Below are 17,684 nucleotides of genomic sequence, written 5' to 3'. Positions count from 1 at the left end.
CGAATAGTCAAAGGGCTGAACCTAAAAAGTTGGCGTTTTCCATAGTAATCTCCATACAAACTTCAAATGGCGTGTGCACAGTCAAATTTCTTCCGAATCACTTCAAATTTTAGGAGGATGCTATTTACCATAATGAAAATCATGTAAGCATATAGGAGCCAAAATTTCAAAATCTGCATCACTCTAGTGTGCACACAGGAGTCACTTATATCTAATACATTCAGGTCCGCTGGGGACCACTTTGCGTCAACTTACGGACCAATTATGCTTATCCGATTTTAAATAATAAAATCAAACTTTTTAAAATGGTGAACTTGAAATATTTCTCATTTTCGAAAAATAAGGAACCCCTATGTAATAGTAGTGCGTGGTAACTACCGTGGATATTGGTGTATAAATTTCAAGGGTACAGTCAATTTATTTCATTCATAACGGTTATCATATCAGTACACTGTTTTGCATCGTGCGGTTTCGATTCGCTGTCTACTTCTTCACATGCCATCTGAGCTGTTTCCGAAGCAAATCAAATACCTCCTTCCTCTTGAGAGCATTGTTGGCCTGCTTCAGTGCAAGCTTTCTATTTTTACGGGCCTCCAACTCCGAACTCCTTAGAATGTCCAACGGTAGTTGATCCAAGTCTGCCAATAAATCCTAAAATAAGCAAACATCTACCTGAAACCATACTTAAGCAACGATTTAAAAATTGTAGGCACTCACCACGATGAATTGGTGGATTATTGCTAACTTTTCCATGTTACTGATTTGAATGATTTCCTTGCCGAGGTTTTTCGATTTCCGAATGAAGTCATACAATTGATTGAGGATTGAATTTGTGATGCGCATTGTTTTACTGCATGAAAAGTAATCATATTGAAATAAAATACCAACTATCCAATTGTTATAGTTCAAAAATGACTCACTTGCTAACACACTTCCTCAGTGGTTCCCCCAGCATTTGCTGCACCTGGAGCTTCATGGCTTCGTTCTTGCGCTGTATCATCGTGACCTTGTTGTGGTACGTTTCCAGCATATCGTTATGGTTACTGAAATACCGTGGAAACTCCTGCAGGACGCCTTTGTAGTGATAATCGATTCGACTGAACACCATTAGCTTGTCGTTGTACTTTTGTATCAGTTCAATGGTGCGGTGATTGATTTGACCGAGTCCGATGAGAAACAGCCCTGGATCGGGGGTGCAGCTAGGATGTTGTTCCAGCTCGGGGAAAATGTGTTCCTGGTAGAAGGCAGCGATTTCCGTCCCGATGTTGAGGCCGTCCGTCCGGATGAACAAGGAATGGCAGTTGCGGACGGCGTCGGAGACCTTGTAATTATAGATTATAAGTTATATGTAATGTTTGATTTCAAATGACGAAAAAAGATGAATGATGATTGCAACTCCCCCACAAACCCCATCCCGTCGATCATTAGGATAAACAAAAAAGTTTGGATCTCTTTTTAGTTTTGATCCAGGTTTAAAATAAGTTTGAGTAATAACTACTATATGTATGTTATTAGCGGCTTTAGGACATTTCGTCGAATGACATTTAGTCGAATGACGTTTGGTCGAATGACATTTGGTCGAAAGTACATTTGGTCGAAAGGACATTTAGTCGAATGGACATTTGGTCGAATGTCTTTAGAACACTTATTTTCGTCGAATGTTGTTTAGTTGAACGGAAGTTTGGATGAAAGCTTATTTTGAAATGGTTTATTGGAAGATCAATTGGTAAAATTGATATTTGTTTTGCATAGTTGATAAGATAACGTATTTTTTTGAATAATCTGAATCATTAACTTTTGTTGAATAAGAAATGGGACATTTGCTGTAGTCTTATTTTCAAATTTGATACACCTTTTTATTTGTAATTTGAAGTTATGCCAAAATCAAAAATTTCAATGATTATCCAAATGAACTATTTAACAGTTTTTGTCATTAACTGAAATACTGAGCTCTAGTGAATTTATTATTCTTCTAAAATATCATCATTCTTTTAAAAACTGCTGAACAAGTTATTTTATTACTCAATGATGTGCACATATTATTTTCTTCATTTATTATTCTTTTGAAATATCATCGTTCTTCGTAATGAAGATCAGCTCATCTGATGGAAGCATTCGGAGAGAGAGCTCGAGCTTTTTCTTTGCATTCCGGGTCTTGCAGCTCAATGGACGTGGGTGAGATTTTTGAATCCGGAAATCAGAATGAAAACGGCAGGAAAAAATTGCTTTGAAGAAAACCTTTATGGCGAAGTGAATGTCAGGTGTCGGTAACTCTACCTATGGTCAATTAGCTTATTGTGGCTTCCAGCTTAATAACATTCCTCAAGCAAATATATATGGTTTTGCTGACAAAGTTGATGACCTCGAGTGAATAACAGAGTTTGCAGTAGAAGATTTGGATTATTGAAAATGAAAAAAGTGCTGATTCTTTGTATCGGGTAAGGAAAGATCAGTTGACTGAGGTGACAAAAGTTGGCTTGTTTCCATTTAAGATCAGCTTATCTTGAATCTCAGAACATACCTGGACAAGAAAGCAGCATGAAACATCAAACACCCAAGAGGTAGATTAATACGTTGGAAGAGCGTTCATCAAACTGAATATCAAAATTTTGCTAATCGCATATAGATCGTTGGTAAAATGGCTGATACTTTTTCAATTTCTTGTTTAAGCGAAAAAATGCTACTCTCGACGGTAGTCAGACTAAACGTAAAACTTTGTTTCCGTAGTATTTAGATTCGAGCACATTTTTTTCCATGAAATGTCAGTTCGACCAAATATCATATGCTTTCTGTTGCAACTAAGCCTTTTCGACCAAATGTCCATTCGACGAAATGTCCGTTCGACCAAATGTATTTTCGACCAAACGTCATTCGACTAAATGTCATTCGACCAAATGTCTTTCGACCAAATGTCATAGATTCGTTATTAGCTGTTAGAAAACACCTCGTGCTCTCTAGCATTCAAAGAACGAGGATTCCAATTCAAAGTATTTAAACAAATATTTGGATCCATTAGAGAAACGTTATCCAATAACAACTTTGTTAGTAAATTTAACACCTACTTGGACTGCTTCAGCCATTGTGGCGATTTCGAACATTGCATCAATCATTAAATTCAATTGTTCAGTTAAAAAGGTTTATGGACAAAAGGTCGAAAACGATTTGCTTGGTGGAAAATTTATCCTTCCTTTTGTCATAAATTCAGTTTAAAATCAAAATCGGAGGGGCCTATTTAGATCACTTTTGTTAAAGTGAACTAAATAATATTCTTGAAAAAGCCCTTTCCGAAGAACATCATTTTTGGTTCTCTTTTTCATAATGATCACTTGGATTGAAGAAAATCCAAGTAAATCATTTATTCCATTTTCTTTGTTTTCACTTGAGAGACCTTCCAAGACGATTTCCAACAAACGTTCGGTTTTGTCGTCATAAGTAAAACTATGTGCTTGTTCTCTTCAAGATGTTCAAGATGTTGTGGGCTTCGTGGCCGTGCGGTTAGTGTTACCAAGCTATTAGCCGCATAGAGTCAAGGAGCGTGGGTTCGATTCCCGCTTCAGTTCGGAAATTTTTTTTGTCAGGAACGTATTTTGACTGCACAGTGGGACGGATAGGGGTTTTAGGAGGAAAGATGGAACTCATGCCTTCAATTGCGATTTTACGTAAAAATAATGTTCTACAAAGTTGTTTCTAATATAAACACAATTTTTTTGATCGGAACGAAAATTAGGGTGGCCCTATGTAAAAAAAGATAACCATTAAAACTTTTTCATTTAAAGGAATATTGACATAGCTTGTTCTACAAAGTTGAAGATCGGAGAATTCTAAGCTGATTTGATAGAAAAAGTTTTTTCCTAGCTCAAAAATTGACCGTTTTAGAGCATTTTTCGCTATTGATGTAGGGTGGCCCATCAAAAATTGTTTATGTTTGTGTTATATTTTTTTTTATTTTTAGATTTCTCATCAAAGTTGTCATTACTTCATCTTTAGAAGATTGAGACACATATATTAAGGCCTATACCATTTTTTCGGTGAATAGTTATAAACATTTTTCATGAAAAACAAACGTTTTTTTACATGTAAATGCAGTTGGGGCAAAAAAAGATTTTTTTTTTTTTGCATGACAATTATTATCTTTCGGCTTTAAGGTGAATATAAATCGAAGCCAAACCTCAAATTTTCAAGAGCACGGATCTGGAGAACCAAGCATCCGTTTTAGCTGAAAACTTAATCGATTGGTCACTCGCTGGAGGTGACCAATCGATTAAGTTTTCAGCTCAAACGGGTATTCGGTTCTCCAGATTTGTGCTCTTGAAAATTTGAGGTTTGGCTTCGATTCATCTTCACCTTAAATCAGAATAAAAAAATAACTTATTTCTTATTCTTATATACGTACTTCCGAAAAGAGTCAAAGGAGCTCAGCAATACAAATAAGGAGTTTTTTGGAAATATCTTCTAAATTTACCTCACGATTGAATTTCCTGACATGACTCATCCCAAACTTCCGAATACTTCTGTTCTGGGATTTGCCGGGCTTTTTGGGAAACATTCTGATTGGAAGTAACGAATGCTCAATTACTAGTAATTTGTCCACCGTAGAAGATATATCGTATCTGGAACGGTATGATTATGACGCTGACTTTCAAGGCTAGATTAAGAAGAATAACTATATGCATTATTTGATCATGTTTAGATGTTTTGATTAATGAAGGCTATAATTTAGAGATAGCCATGCCTGAAAATTGAACATTATAGTAAATTTGGGATTTCCTTCAAAAATCTGTTAGTAACGGTTATTAATATATGAACCAGTCATATCATTAGCAAACAGATCCGCCGAAGTATAATACGATTATTCACATTTTTAAGCTGACAAACACTATCGTCATGTCAACACATTTCATTTTGTTTCCCAACTATACAAACATATAAACATGTTTTTTTTTTGGTTATCAAAAAGTCTTCAACTTTTCATCAGAAAAAATGTATCAATATTCTTTTTTTTTTGGCATCGCGTCCCTACTAAAACAGATCAAACTTCTCAGATTATTGTTGTTATGAGCACTTCCACAGTTATTAACTGAGAGCTTTCTTTGCCATATTTTTCATTTTGCATTTGTATATCGTATGTATTAGTATCGATGATATTTTATGTCCAAGGAAGTAAATTAAATTTTCATTACGAACAGACTCTTGTATTTATTTGTTTCCATTAGCTATATCTCCTATGTTTGCGTTTCAATTAGTCTTGAAAGTAATGGGAAGACAATTTTACTAAGAAACTTGAAATAATAAAAATTAAACCCAAAAATAAACAATTTTTGATGGGCCACCCTACATCAATAGCGAAAAATGCTCTAAAACGGTCAATTTTTGAGCTAGGAAAAAACTTTTTCTATCAAATCAGCTTAAAATTTTTCGATCTTCAACTTTGTAGAACAAACTATATCAATATTCCGTAAATTAAAAAAGTTTTGATGGTTATCTTTTTTAACATAGGGCCACCCTAATTTTCGTTCCGACCAAAAAAAATGTTTTTATATTAGAAACAACTTTGTAGAACATTATTTTTACGTAAAATCACAATTGAAGGCGTGAGTTCTATCTTTCCTCCTAAAACCTCAATCCGTCCCACTGTGGACTGTGCCACTAGGCGTTGCATGCTAGTCCGTTGTTCTGTGTGGTGCTTCCTTCAAAGAGCAAATCGTCTACTGGAAGCATTAACGTGTCGGTATCTTAAAAAAAAAGAAGTTCGCGATCTTTAAGGCTAAGTAGTCCGTCATTCGTTTTGGCAACAATGATGATCGGCTTGCAATTCAAAGTAAAAAAAACTCAGTCTTGATAGTTTATGTTGAATTTAAATTTGACAGCTGTGTCAGTGCAAAACCAACTGATTGTCTTTGATTCGAAATCATTAGATGAAATTGCAACAATCATCAACGACGCGTACAAATTTCAATGACGGCCTACTTCGCCTTAACAGCTTCCGACAAAACGCGACAGTCTCGTTTCTTTGCGATTTGTATGGAAACATTGAGTCTCCCAATGGAGTTATCCTGCCTTCTTCTTCTTGGTATTAACGTCCCCACTGGGACAGAGCCTGCTTCTCAGCTTAATGTTCTTATGAGCACTTCCACAAAAAGAAAATTGTTTGCACGTGAATTTTGCATCCACCAGCGTTATTATTGTTGTTTTTGTGAGTGAATGTAATTTATGATTACTGTAGTACATTCTGACATAACTTCGCTATCCAGAGCAATTTTTGTCTTTTTTTTTCTTAATGACCAAAATAATGTTATAAAGCAAAGAAGTTTGAAGGTTTTGTCTGCTCAACGTTAGAAACAGCGTTTTATTGACGTATACTCTGGTGATAAACTTTCCACCTTCGAAAATCATACTTCATTGTTGAAAATATCAGTTTGTTTGGTTTCAGAGTATGGAGGAGTTCTTAGAGAACGTGTTTTTCATGGTCACAATAAAACACTTTGCCAGGGTTGTATTTTTGAGGGCATTTGCGTCTTACGGGTTTGATATGCCTTTATTTTTTGATAAAGTTTAATAAAAATAAATGCAGAGGTCTTAAACATTTTTTTGATCAATATATGTGTTTCTTCGGTTAGAGACAACTTATATTAATACTAGCTTATAGGTTTTGAGCAAAACAGAGCAGCTTATCACATTTATATAAAGGTTCAACCACGGCTCTCCATAATGAACCGTTTTTTCTGAAATATTTTAAAGTCTCCATTCTATAATTTTATGAGCGAATGTTAGAGACAAGGCCTGTGAAGAATCTTACCTTACCACTAAACCGAATAGTGTCTTCCTCTTTTTTACTAGCGCTGCCTCTCCTGTACGTTAAACATAATGTCGGAAATAGTGCGCTGTATAGAGTATCTGATGATCTATACAGCGCACTACTTCCGACATTATGTTTAACGTACAGGAGAGGCAGCGCTAGTAAAAAAGCGGGAGACGCTATTCGGTTTAGTGCTAGATGGATTATATTTCAACTAAAAAGCACTCGAATGTCAATAGTAGATGTCAAACTGACTTTGATATCTGAGCACCGTCGCATTGAAGTCTCCATATATAGAACAAATGTGCATGTATGTGTACAAATCGTGACGATTTGCTCTCCAGCTGCGTGCGTCTCGAGTATTTTCAACAGCTGTCGTTCCAACTAACGGGTCGGATTTGCTAAATAGAAGGCTGCCATGTTCCAACCAGTGAATCCCCGCAATGTATTGCTCTCCGTAAGTCGATATTCCATAATTTTATGTCTCCACTAGTCGATGTCACGAGATATGGAGTGTCGATTGTATATATATAGGGTCGTAGATAGCAAATTAAATTATAATAATTTTCAATGGTTTTATTGTCGGTTATAAAATATTTACAGGGGTTAAAATGGGTCGGACGAGTGAGAATGGGTCGAAACATTTCAGCAAATATTTGATATATTGATATAAAAACAAATGATGATGCAAAAAACAGTTGCACCAGATGTAAGCAGCTGTGAAATTACTGTGGGTGAAATGTGCATGGCATGCTCTTATGATAGAAATAACAATTTTGTGGTTACCATTTTTTTTCTCATCCAACATTTTGGATTTCAAGATTAATGAATCATGCTAAACCCGTTGAACAACTTTGACGAAGACATGAACTCCATCTACGCGGTACCAATTAATGCCCCACACCGGGGTATGGCTGTATGCTCTCAAAAACTTACCGGAAGCAGGTTGCCGTTAGCCGACCGATGCAAGTGATCATTTTCCAGTCTCCATTGTGAGTCCATCAAAAGGTAGTAGTAGTTCTAAAATCAAAATTAGAAAATCTCTAGTCCAAAGGAGCACTGCAAATGTCATTACCCTAATCTGCATGATTTTAGTCCACCGTTCCTCCAGCAAGAGAATCTTTTCCGTGATTGCTTGAATCTTGTTTTGCCGGTCTTGCAGCACATTCCGCAATCGTTTCGATTCCTGTTGAGCTTCTTTTTCCCGATCGGACATTTCCAGCACCTTATCGTAAGCTTTGTCCTTCCACACTTTGAACAGCGGCTTCGTTTGTTTGCAAAAATCTTTAATCCATTTGGCAAACTTCCTCTCTAGCATCTGTTTTTCACGAATCTTCAGCAAATTTTCCGCTATGTAGTATTGAAGGAAAGTTTTACGACGCTGTTCGCGAATATTGAGAATGTCTGTTTTCGGACAAAACTTTCTCATCCTTGGGCGGTATCGGAGCTCGTGGATATAGTAATTGTCCCATTCGGTGGCCAAACGATTGAAAAACTTTGTTTTGAATCCAAGCTGTTCTTCGTCGAAATCCGGTGCGTTAACTTGCAATCGCTCACGAGGATCTACGCGACCTCGCATCAGGCTGGTGTAGTATTTAGAACCTTTCTTATCTAGTGTAAAAAACAATTTTGAAAAACCAAGCTCCTTTCTTGCAGCCAACATACTTACACATCTTCAAATCCTTTACTTTGTCATGGAACTCTGGATCAATGTAGAATGACCCCATTAGACCATCGCTTCTTGATAAACTTTTAAAACGGTTCGAAGGAAATCGTAGCATTGCCCTCTCCTGTGGATCTTTCACCTCTTCGGGTGACTTTAACTTTTGTAATCTCGACTTCGATCGTGAGGTGTCCGAAAGTTTATCATCTAAATCGATGTTCTTGAAGTCTTGGAATGATGTCATTCGCTGCTTCAAGCATTCGTCGTACAGTCGACGATACTCCAGAGACTTTTGCTCGATGAACTCGAAATAACGCTTGCGCTTATCCGACAACTCCGGTTTCACATCCTCCTTCGTTTGCTTAGAAGCTGTTCGCCTCTTCACGCCAGCCGAATCCATCGAATCCGAATCCGATCCTGGTCGGTGCCTACCACTTCGCTTCCTGTGCTTCATGTTCTCCTCCGAACGGTCGTACAGCAGCATAGTGATTCTTTTCAAGCGATCCTTCTTCAACCAACGGCTGCGAAGTCGATCCTTCCGTCGCTTCTTTTGCGTTCGAATCATTGGAATCCGAAAGTATGGAGTGCGTATAAACGACAGGATCTTCACTTCTTCCATTTTGTCCTCGTCGTCGGAAGACTCGTCGCTACTCCTCGGACACAAGGGGATCCTCATGTGGGCCAGTCTTGTATTGATCACATTCCGTTCGCCTTCCTTCATTGAATCCATCTCGCGGTACGATCGAACCAATAAGCTCAAAGGAATGCCAAATTTTGTCTCGCTTTCCAACAGTGGATCCAAACGGGGAAGTTTCGTAAATGGACCATACATGTACCCCTCGAGGTGAGGAATCCTAGTAGCTTTCTTCAACTTCGTTACTCGCCGTCCATCCGCCGTGATGAAGTCGCAGGGCTTCGTGTCCACCGATGATCCCATCTCCGACTCCAAATTCTCCTTCTCTCGTTTCATCATATCAATGTTGTTTTTGTTTTTGAAATTGTACCGCTCTCGAAGTGCCCAGTCTCGAAACGTGGTCCCATAGCTTGCTCTGGGACCTTGATCATCCAGAAGCATCTTATCCAACTTTTGTATCATCTCCTTGTAGTCATCGTTTGAAATATTCTTTCTGGCACTGGCCTGAAATTGCACATCCGACTGTTCCGAAGGTGTGGATTTTTCCACATTCCCTGCCAGCTGAAGCTCATCAGTGATCTTGTTGATGTATTCGCCGATGTGTCGGTCCCTGTGTTTAACTTTCTTCGAGTGTCGACAAAGATTCACCTTCCGCAAGTCCTCCGTCAACGTTTCCAACATTCGGTTAGACGTCCTCATGCGCATCAATTTCTGTACCGTTGAAACCCGTTGCGGGTGTACCTTGGACCTGTAGTGGGCTTTGTTGCTGCCCAGTCCACCTAGAAAGTTGACCTCATTAGGCGGCCGATTGAATGGAATCTCGTAGTTGCGATTGAAGTAGGGCAGATTGGATGATAACTCCTCTCTATCCCAGACGAAGTTTTTGGTTCCCTGCGAGTAAAATGAGACTCAGTTATGAGATAGAATTTTAGTTTCATCAAACATCACCTGAAGAACCGACTTCCGACTGGAGGATGTAAATTTGGAAGTGTGTTGCATGGAAGTACCATTGTTGCGTCTGTTCATTTTGGGCGGGTGATGGGAACTAGGCCGCTGGAAGCTAAGCCTTACTTTGGTCGATATCGATGTGGGGCCCGTTACTAAAGAGTCCGTTGTTAGGGGTTTGTTGCTTCTATTGCTAGGCACTGGCGATGGGCATGCGTTTTGGTGGTTTGTGAATCAATAAATAAAACATCAACAGGTTTTAAGAAAAAGTATGAATTATTTCCAAATTACTTCTCCGAACAGAAAATGCGTGGGCTTTTGATTCTGTTACATGCTCCTGTGGAACAGTTCGCGTTGTGCAAGCGCGAAAAGATATTCATGTTCAGTTAACGGTGGATTGCTAACTGGTGAGCTCGTTTCATGTTTATGGAGACTATGCATCTGATAAGAGAAATAATAGCTCAACTGTCTGAAAACCTCAGAATTTTAAGATCACGGAGCTCTTTTCGAATTCAAGTTATTGCGTGTTGCTCTTGTTTATTGTTTCTAAGTAATGATTGTTTTAGTGTTGTCAAAAATGTATCTTATAATCAGTGCTGTAAAATGTCAAATTTTTGAAAAAAAAAATATAATGCTTATATCACCATTGCATGCGAAGCATTACATTATACAAATATTAGCAACTGATAGTAATTCTGAAAAAGTCACCGGGAAAAACATTTTCCGATGACTATTTCCACAAGGAACGATGATAGAGTAAGGTGGGGCAAAAGTTCGACCTTAGTGGTATAATCAAAGTTTCCAGGAAAACAATAGCAGTTAAAACAAACCAAACACTATACAGTGAACCTTTAACATATTGGCTATAATTTTGCTGAACAAACTTGTGTCATAATATTTACCTATTTTTAAATATAACAGTTTTGAAATTAATTGATTGATTGATTAATAAATTGATTGTCTTATTCGAACTTTTGCCCCACCGGTGGGGCAAGAGTTCGAATCTAGTGTGGGGCAAAAGTTTGCTGGCTAAAACATAAAATATCGATCCTTTTATGACAGGCATACTTTACACCAGCCGTAAACTAAAGTTTGACAAAAAATACACACTCAATTTTCATCTAAAAATTGCCCAAAACCAGGTTAATTGTAATATACTCAAAAATAGCAGTTTTTCGCAAAACTAGGTGGAAATGTAAAATTTTGGTGACAATTTTCACACGATGAGACAAATTTAACTAAATTTGAAGATAATATGTGGATTTTAGACAATTCGCAAATTTTTCCGTGATTTTATACATGGGTCGAACTTTTGCCCCGCTGATTCGAACTTTTGCCCCACTATGGGCCAAAAATTGTTTTCAAGCATTAAAGCAAAAACTAATACACCTCAAAGCAAACTTGTGATAGGCCTAGAAACGCCTTTACATAAAATACTGAAAAAGATTTTATCTTCAATTGATTCCATGCAACGAAAGTTTGACCAAAAATTACAATATTCACGTCGAAAAACAACATACAGCCATAACTTTTCCAAATCTAAATCGATTTTTATGATATTTGGATTGAAAGTCTTTTACTTGAATAGCATTCGAACCACCATGACATTTATAAGATTTGTTTTGAATTGAGCTAGAAATCTTAAAAATAAACTCTTACCCCACTCGAACTTTTGCCCCACTTTACTCTAGTAGTTTTTGCATAGATGCTTGGAAACTATTTTTGGCCCATAGTGGGGCAGTTGGGCAAAAGTTCGAATCAGCGGGGCAAAAGTTCGACCCATGTATAAACTCACGGAAAAATTTGCAAATTGCCTAAAATCCACATATTATCTTCAAATTTAGTAAAACTTGCCTGATCGTGCGAAAAATGTTACCAAAATTTTACATATCCACCTGGTTTTGCGAAAAACTGCTATTTTTTTGATATACCCTGTTTACCCTGTTTCTGGCAATTTTTTAATTAAAATTTAGTGTGTATTTTGCGGCAAACATAAGTTTACGGCTGATATAAAGTATGTATGTCACAAAAGAATTAGCCAGCGAACTTTTGCCCCACACTAGATTCGAACTCTTGACCCACCGGTGGGGCAAAAGTTCGTTTAAGACAATCAATTTTGGAACTGAAATAACTAAAAATGGGTAAATATTTTGACACAAGTTTGTTCAGCAAAATTATAGTCAATATGTTGAAGGTTGTGTGTAGGGGCGCAGATAGCCGTAGCGGTAAACGCGCAGCTATTCAGCAAGACCAAGCTGAGGGTCGTGGGTTCGAATCCCACCGGTCGAGGATCTTTTCGGGTTGGAAATTTTCTCGACTTCCCAGGGCATAGAGTATCTTCGTACCTGCCACACGATTTCCAAATGCAAAAAAAATGGTCATTGCACTATGGTCCAGGAATCAGTTTTACGCGGAAAGATGCATTTTGAGCTTTAGAATGAAACATTAGACAAAAACGGTCTTCTACAAAGTTGTTTGTATTAGTTGAGCCCTTTGTTTGGTGTTATTGAAAATTAGGGTGGACCACATTTTCATAGAAATTGTGTAACTAACTTTCTTATTTGCAGAAATTATATTATACATGCTTCAGAAAAGTTGTAGACCATTCAATTTCAAGCAACTTTTCCAAAAGTAGTCTATGAAACACTTTTAGAGCTTTAAAAAATGCGTAATTTGGTGAGTGAAGAAACTCGCTATCTCCTTCCGTTCAGGAGTTATTGTTATTTTTCTCTCAAAAACATGCCTACTTTGATTGTGAATATCTCTGATTGGGGCAAACATAAAAAATATGTTTTGACGGCGTTCAAAAGACAAAATAAAACTGTATATTATATCAAAAAATTACAGATGTCTTATTTTTGTAACTATAACTTGGTCTATAACTTTGCTGAAGCATGTATAATATAATTTCTACAAATAAGAAAGTTAGTTACACAATTTCTATGAAAATGTGGTCCACCCTAATTTTCAATAACACCAAACAAAGGGCTTAACTAAAACAAACAACTTTGTAGAAGACCGTTTTTGTCTAATGTTTCATTCTAAAGCCCAAAATGCATCTTTCCGCGTAAAACTGATTCCTGGACCACTGTGCATTGGAATAGTAAGCTCTCAGATAATAACTGTGGAAGTGCTCATAAGAACACTAAGCTGAGAAGCAGGCTCTGTTCCAGTGGGGACGTAACGCCAGCAAGAAGAAGAAGAAGAAGATGTTGAAGGTTCACTGTATGGTATTTGTTTTGTTTCATCCGCTATTGTTTTCCTGGAAACTTTGATTATACCACTAAGGTCGAACCACCTTACTCTATGTAGTTACAAAGAGTTCAGGAATACTCAAATGTACAAAGAGTGGAATTTGATTATTCCGTCGATATAGAGTGCTACTTTACCCCACATGTCGTTTCCCCGAATGTCAATTCCCCGAACGCCAGCAACCCGAATGACTCATTTTCCCGAAAAGTGATGTAGTTCAGAAAGGCACCAACATAGTCTTCACCGACATGGTGGCAAACAAGAAAGAACGATAAAAAAATCAAAAGAAGGAGATATTTGGTAATTTTCGACTTAACAGATATTGAGGATGATAAAACTCGAAAGAACCACAAATCAAAAAAAGAAGCATATCAGATGACTGGTTCAATCAACACCCTGAAATGGCTGAAGTTATGACAAATATGTGACACTTTTCGGGAAAACGGGATATTCGGGGAACCGACTTTCGGGGAAAAGTAGCAGAACCGTTAACACCACTGTTTTTCAGATAAGTTTTAAAAAATTTAGTATTGCTGTGTGTGTGTGTGCAAATGTCAAACGCGGTAAGATTTCCTACAGGCAATCCGATGTCAAAGTAAGCTTTTCTATTCTAGGTTGGCGATGATCTAGGACAGGACGTGACAGCTTAACTAAGACTCCCATTGTTTTTCAGTCGATAACCTTTACGATACAAAAGCCAGTGCTACCAGTATCCTTTTTAAATAAATCTTGTGAACATATTCAAATATCAAAATTCATAATGTTGTTGTTTCTTGCACGCTTCATTCACACAGTGCAATAGAGGATGTTAGCTTATTTAAAAATCAGGTTTATATGCAAAACCGGCGTGATTTTTAGAGAAAGTTGACAAAATTTCCATGATTTTGCTTTCATTTAAACATGTTTTAATTATTTTTGCATTGTAAAAGCACATGCGGTAAACTTAACATCGAATATAAATGAAACAAAAAGATTTCATGAAAAATTTCCAAACTTTTGATAAAAACTCTAATTTATGAACTAGCAACACGGCCAGGCTAGCAACAAAGCGCCCTGTTGTAATCCAACTCAACGATGTGGAAGAAGGCCTTTGCCAAACCGACCAATGAGAAGAAGTCTTTTTTGACAAGCAATTGGTTTCATTTTTGTACTTCGACCTGACACGTCTTGTCTTAGGCGGTGATGTGTGTAATCGTTGCTAGGTGTCCTTTGATTGTTTTGTTCTACCGCATTTGAAGGACCTTCAGTGAAGATTTGCTCCTCAAATGCACACAGCAATACTAACAACTGAGCAATTGTTTACCGTGTATGTTCAGTGTTTAAAATTTCGTAAAAAGTGCTCGCTAAAACGAATATTTTCATGGCACGTTAAAAGAAGTGTTATCACGTTAGTCTGGTGTCTCATATGAAGAGCATGAAAAATTTATTTTTGGACTGCTGTCAGATTCCCACCATCTGTCCCACCGTGTACGAACGTAGTTGAGAAGAAATGTCATTTCAAATTCAACCCGCTGTAGAAAATTTCTTGACTATTTCTGTAAAGGAAGTTTTTACTTTTCTTGAACGAAACAGCATCCAAAGCTTCCATGATAACACATTTCTATCGATTTTTGCCAATTATACTTATTTAAATCTTAACCCCTTTATCCGCAGCTTTTTTTTTACTACAAAATAATACTCATATAGCTAAAACTTTGTTGTTTCTTGATATTTTTGCACCATATTTTCACAAGTTCTTGAAAACTTCTATTTTAAGATTTTGTGTTGAATCTGATCGTTGCTCACCTAGTCTTAAAGATATTCCAATATTCCTTGGGGACCCAAAATTCCTCATTTGAAGTTGATGTGACTGTGACATTTTGTTTTCACTCAAAGGGGTGGTGATTATGGGCTATACACTGTTAGATAATGAAGAGCTTCTTTCAAAAAATTATACATGTCGGTCGAGTTGCCTCCGAGAAATCACAAAATTACAAAATGTTATTTTTCGATGTTCTTAAAATCTTTATGATCTGAAGGGTGTCAGAAACATAAATGCTCATCACTCGGTAACGATTGCACCAATTTGCTTCATTTTTTTCAGCAAAGATTCTTATCAAAATATTGTTTTGAAAAGCGAATAACCAAACATGATAAGAATTCTATAGCTTGAGATATTTACCTGGGTTAAGGCGGTTATAATTGCCAATGTGACAAAACAACTTGATATTTTTTTTCGAATTTTCTAGAACAATCTCACAGATTTATTTCAGCTAGTTGATCGAAAGTATCTGTCAATTGATGACTCTCCAGAGTATTAACTCCAATTTGTCAAAAATGTTGAATGTGACTGTGAGATAGAACCGAATGGATCTGGAGTAGCCTAATCAGTTGATAATAAACTGATTCTTCATTTATTACCGCGTTCCCTCGAATTCATGAAGATTGAGACGTCGCACGGTATGTTTTGGACATACAACGGAAAATGTCCTTGGAGATGCCCTTTTGGAGATTGTGCTACTTTTCCCCTAATGTCGTTTCTCCGAATGTCGGTTTCCAGAACGTAAGTTCCCTGAATGGCCCGTTTCCCCGAAAAGCGGCTGAAGTTCAAATAGATGCTAGAATAGGTTTCATTGGCAGGATGGTGAATTAAAAGGAACGATGAGCTATCAAAAGAAGGAGATATTTGCTCATTCTCGACTAAAAACATGTTGCCAAAAACGCTGAGGACGGTTAAACTCGTAAGAATCGCCAATAAAATAAAGAAGGGTGCATATCAGATGACCAGTAAGTTCACCACCCTGAAATGTATGGAGATATGACAAATTTGAGTGCCAAAATCCATTTCGGGGAAACGGGATATTAGGGCAAACGGAATATACGGGAAACTGGAGTTCGGAGAAACGACATTCTGGGAAAAGTAGCTTAACTTCTTTTGGAACCTGTGCCAAAAGCTCTGGAATGGTCACATCTGTTCGTACCGAGTTTTTCTACTTTTAATGACACGTTCTCCCGAATTCATGAAAATTGAGACGTCACACGGTATGCTTTGAACATAAAACGGAAATGTCCGGGGCCCTGGCGGAACCGATTACGGTGCTCCGGAACGGTCCACTTATTCAAATTATGTTTAAATGATGGCAATCGATCAAAATCTTACGTATTACATAAAAACATTGGTTTTGTAACTGCAATAAATAAAAAAATATCACATTTTCAAATTTTGGTTCCCTTGTAACCCTAGTAAAACCCGGTATTTCTCCGGAGTGGTTCCGAATTCCGCATTTTCCATTTATGACAAATAACTAGTTCCTTTTTAAAGTCAACTGAAGGTTGTTTAAAAAAAATCGAATGGAAATTGACGAAATGGCAGCTATTTGAAAATGCCATGTCGGAGGTCGGTAACGTAAAGGTTAAAAACTAACGCAGTCGTGACGATTTGGAATTGTCACAGAACTTCAGAACATGCGAGCACGGTGCCCCCACCGACCGTTATAATGAAAAAAAAAAAATGTCCATCAAATCTGAGCACAGGGCTCGATTCCTGAGGTCATTCTACATCTCGAAACCAATTTGAAAAAAAAAACCCTTAGGAGGAATCTCGAGAAATCTTGATTTGAAGTTTTTAACTAAACATTTCAATATAATCCATGAATATAATAATTAAAATTTTGAATTGAATTGAATTGAATTTGAAAAAAAAAACTACAAAAACGCTTAAAGAGATGGCCAAATTGTTCGCAACTAGTTTAAAATTATTACCGTTGTTATAGTTTGAAATATTTACCACTGACTCAACTTACCGGAATGGCTTAAGTATGTTTTTTCATAGTTTTCTGGTTAGAATTTCATTGATTGTTGTTTTATATGGTGAACCGATTTACCTGTCAAAAACAAATAAATTAACTATTAATAATTTGTTATTTCGAAAAAAAGTATTTGAGAATAAGTGTAACACAATAATAGTTAGGAGATAAGCCATGTGAATACTTTTATGGTCCATTAAAAACTAACGCAGTCGTGATGATTTTGAATTGTCACAGAACTTCAGAACATACGAGCACGGTGCCCCCACAGACCTTTATAATGAAAAAAAAAAATTTCCATCAAATCTGAACACAGGGCTCGACTTGATTTGAAGTTTTTAACTAAAAAATTCAATTTGAACCATGAATATAATAATTTAAATTTTGAATTGAATTGAATTGAATTTGAACAAAAAAAAATACTAAGAAGCTTCAAAAGATGGCCAAATTGATTGCAACTAGTATAAAATTATAACCGTTGTTATAGTTTGAAATATTTACCACTGACTCAGCTTACCGGAGTGGCTTAAGTATGTTTTTTCATAGTTTTCTGGTTTGAATTTAATTGATTGTTGTTTTCTATGGTGAACCGATTTACCTGTCAAAAAC

The 17,684-nt window shown here is 36.9% G+C and overlaps 1 protein-coding gene across 1 annotated transcript; it reads right to left on the bottom strand.

Moving 5' to 3' along the window:
- Window positions 1–398: 398 nt before the first annotated feature.
- LOC5571380 lies at window positions 399–17,153 on the bottom strand. Its single transcript, XM_021845937.1, has 8 exons — window positions 17,073–17,153; window positions 10,042–10,238; window positions 8,466–9,984; window positions 7,872–8,407; window positions 7,733–7,816; window positions 921–1,321; window positions 718–850; window positions 399–651 (listed from the first exon to the last, which is right to left on the bottom strand). The coding sequence occupies exons 2-8, from the start codon at window positions 10,117–10,119 to the stop codon at window positions 484–486; spliced, it is 2,919 nt and encodes a 972-aa protein (XP_021701629.1). The 5' UTR covers window positions 10,120–10,238; window positions 17,073–17,153; the 3' UTR covers window positions 399–483.
- Between the last annotated feature and the right edge of the window lie 531 nt (window positions 17,154–17,684).

This window comes from Aedes aegypti, chromosome 2 (genome assembly GCF_002204515.2).
Source record: "Aedes aegypti strain LVP_AGWG chromosome 2, AaegL5.0 Primary Assembly, whole genome shotgun sequence".
NCBI classification, from domain to species: Eukaryota; Metazoa; Arthropoda; class Insecta; order Diptera; family Culicidae; genus Aedes; species Aedes aegypti.
The sequence above is the reverse complement of the archived record's forward strand: the minus strand, read 5'-3'. Positions and strand labels throughout refer to the sequence as shown.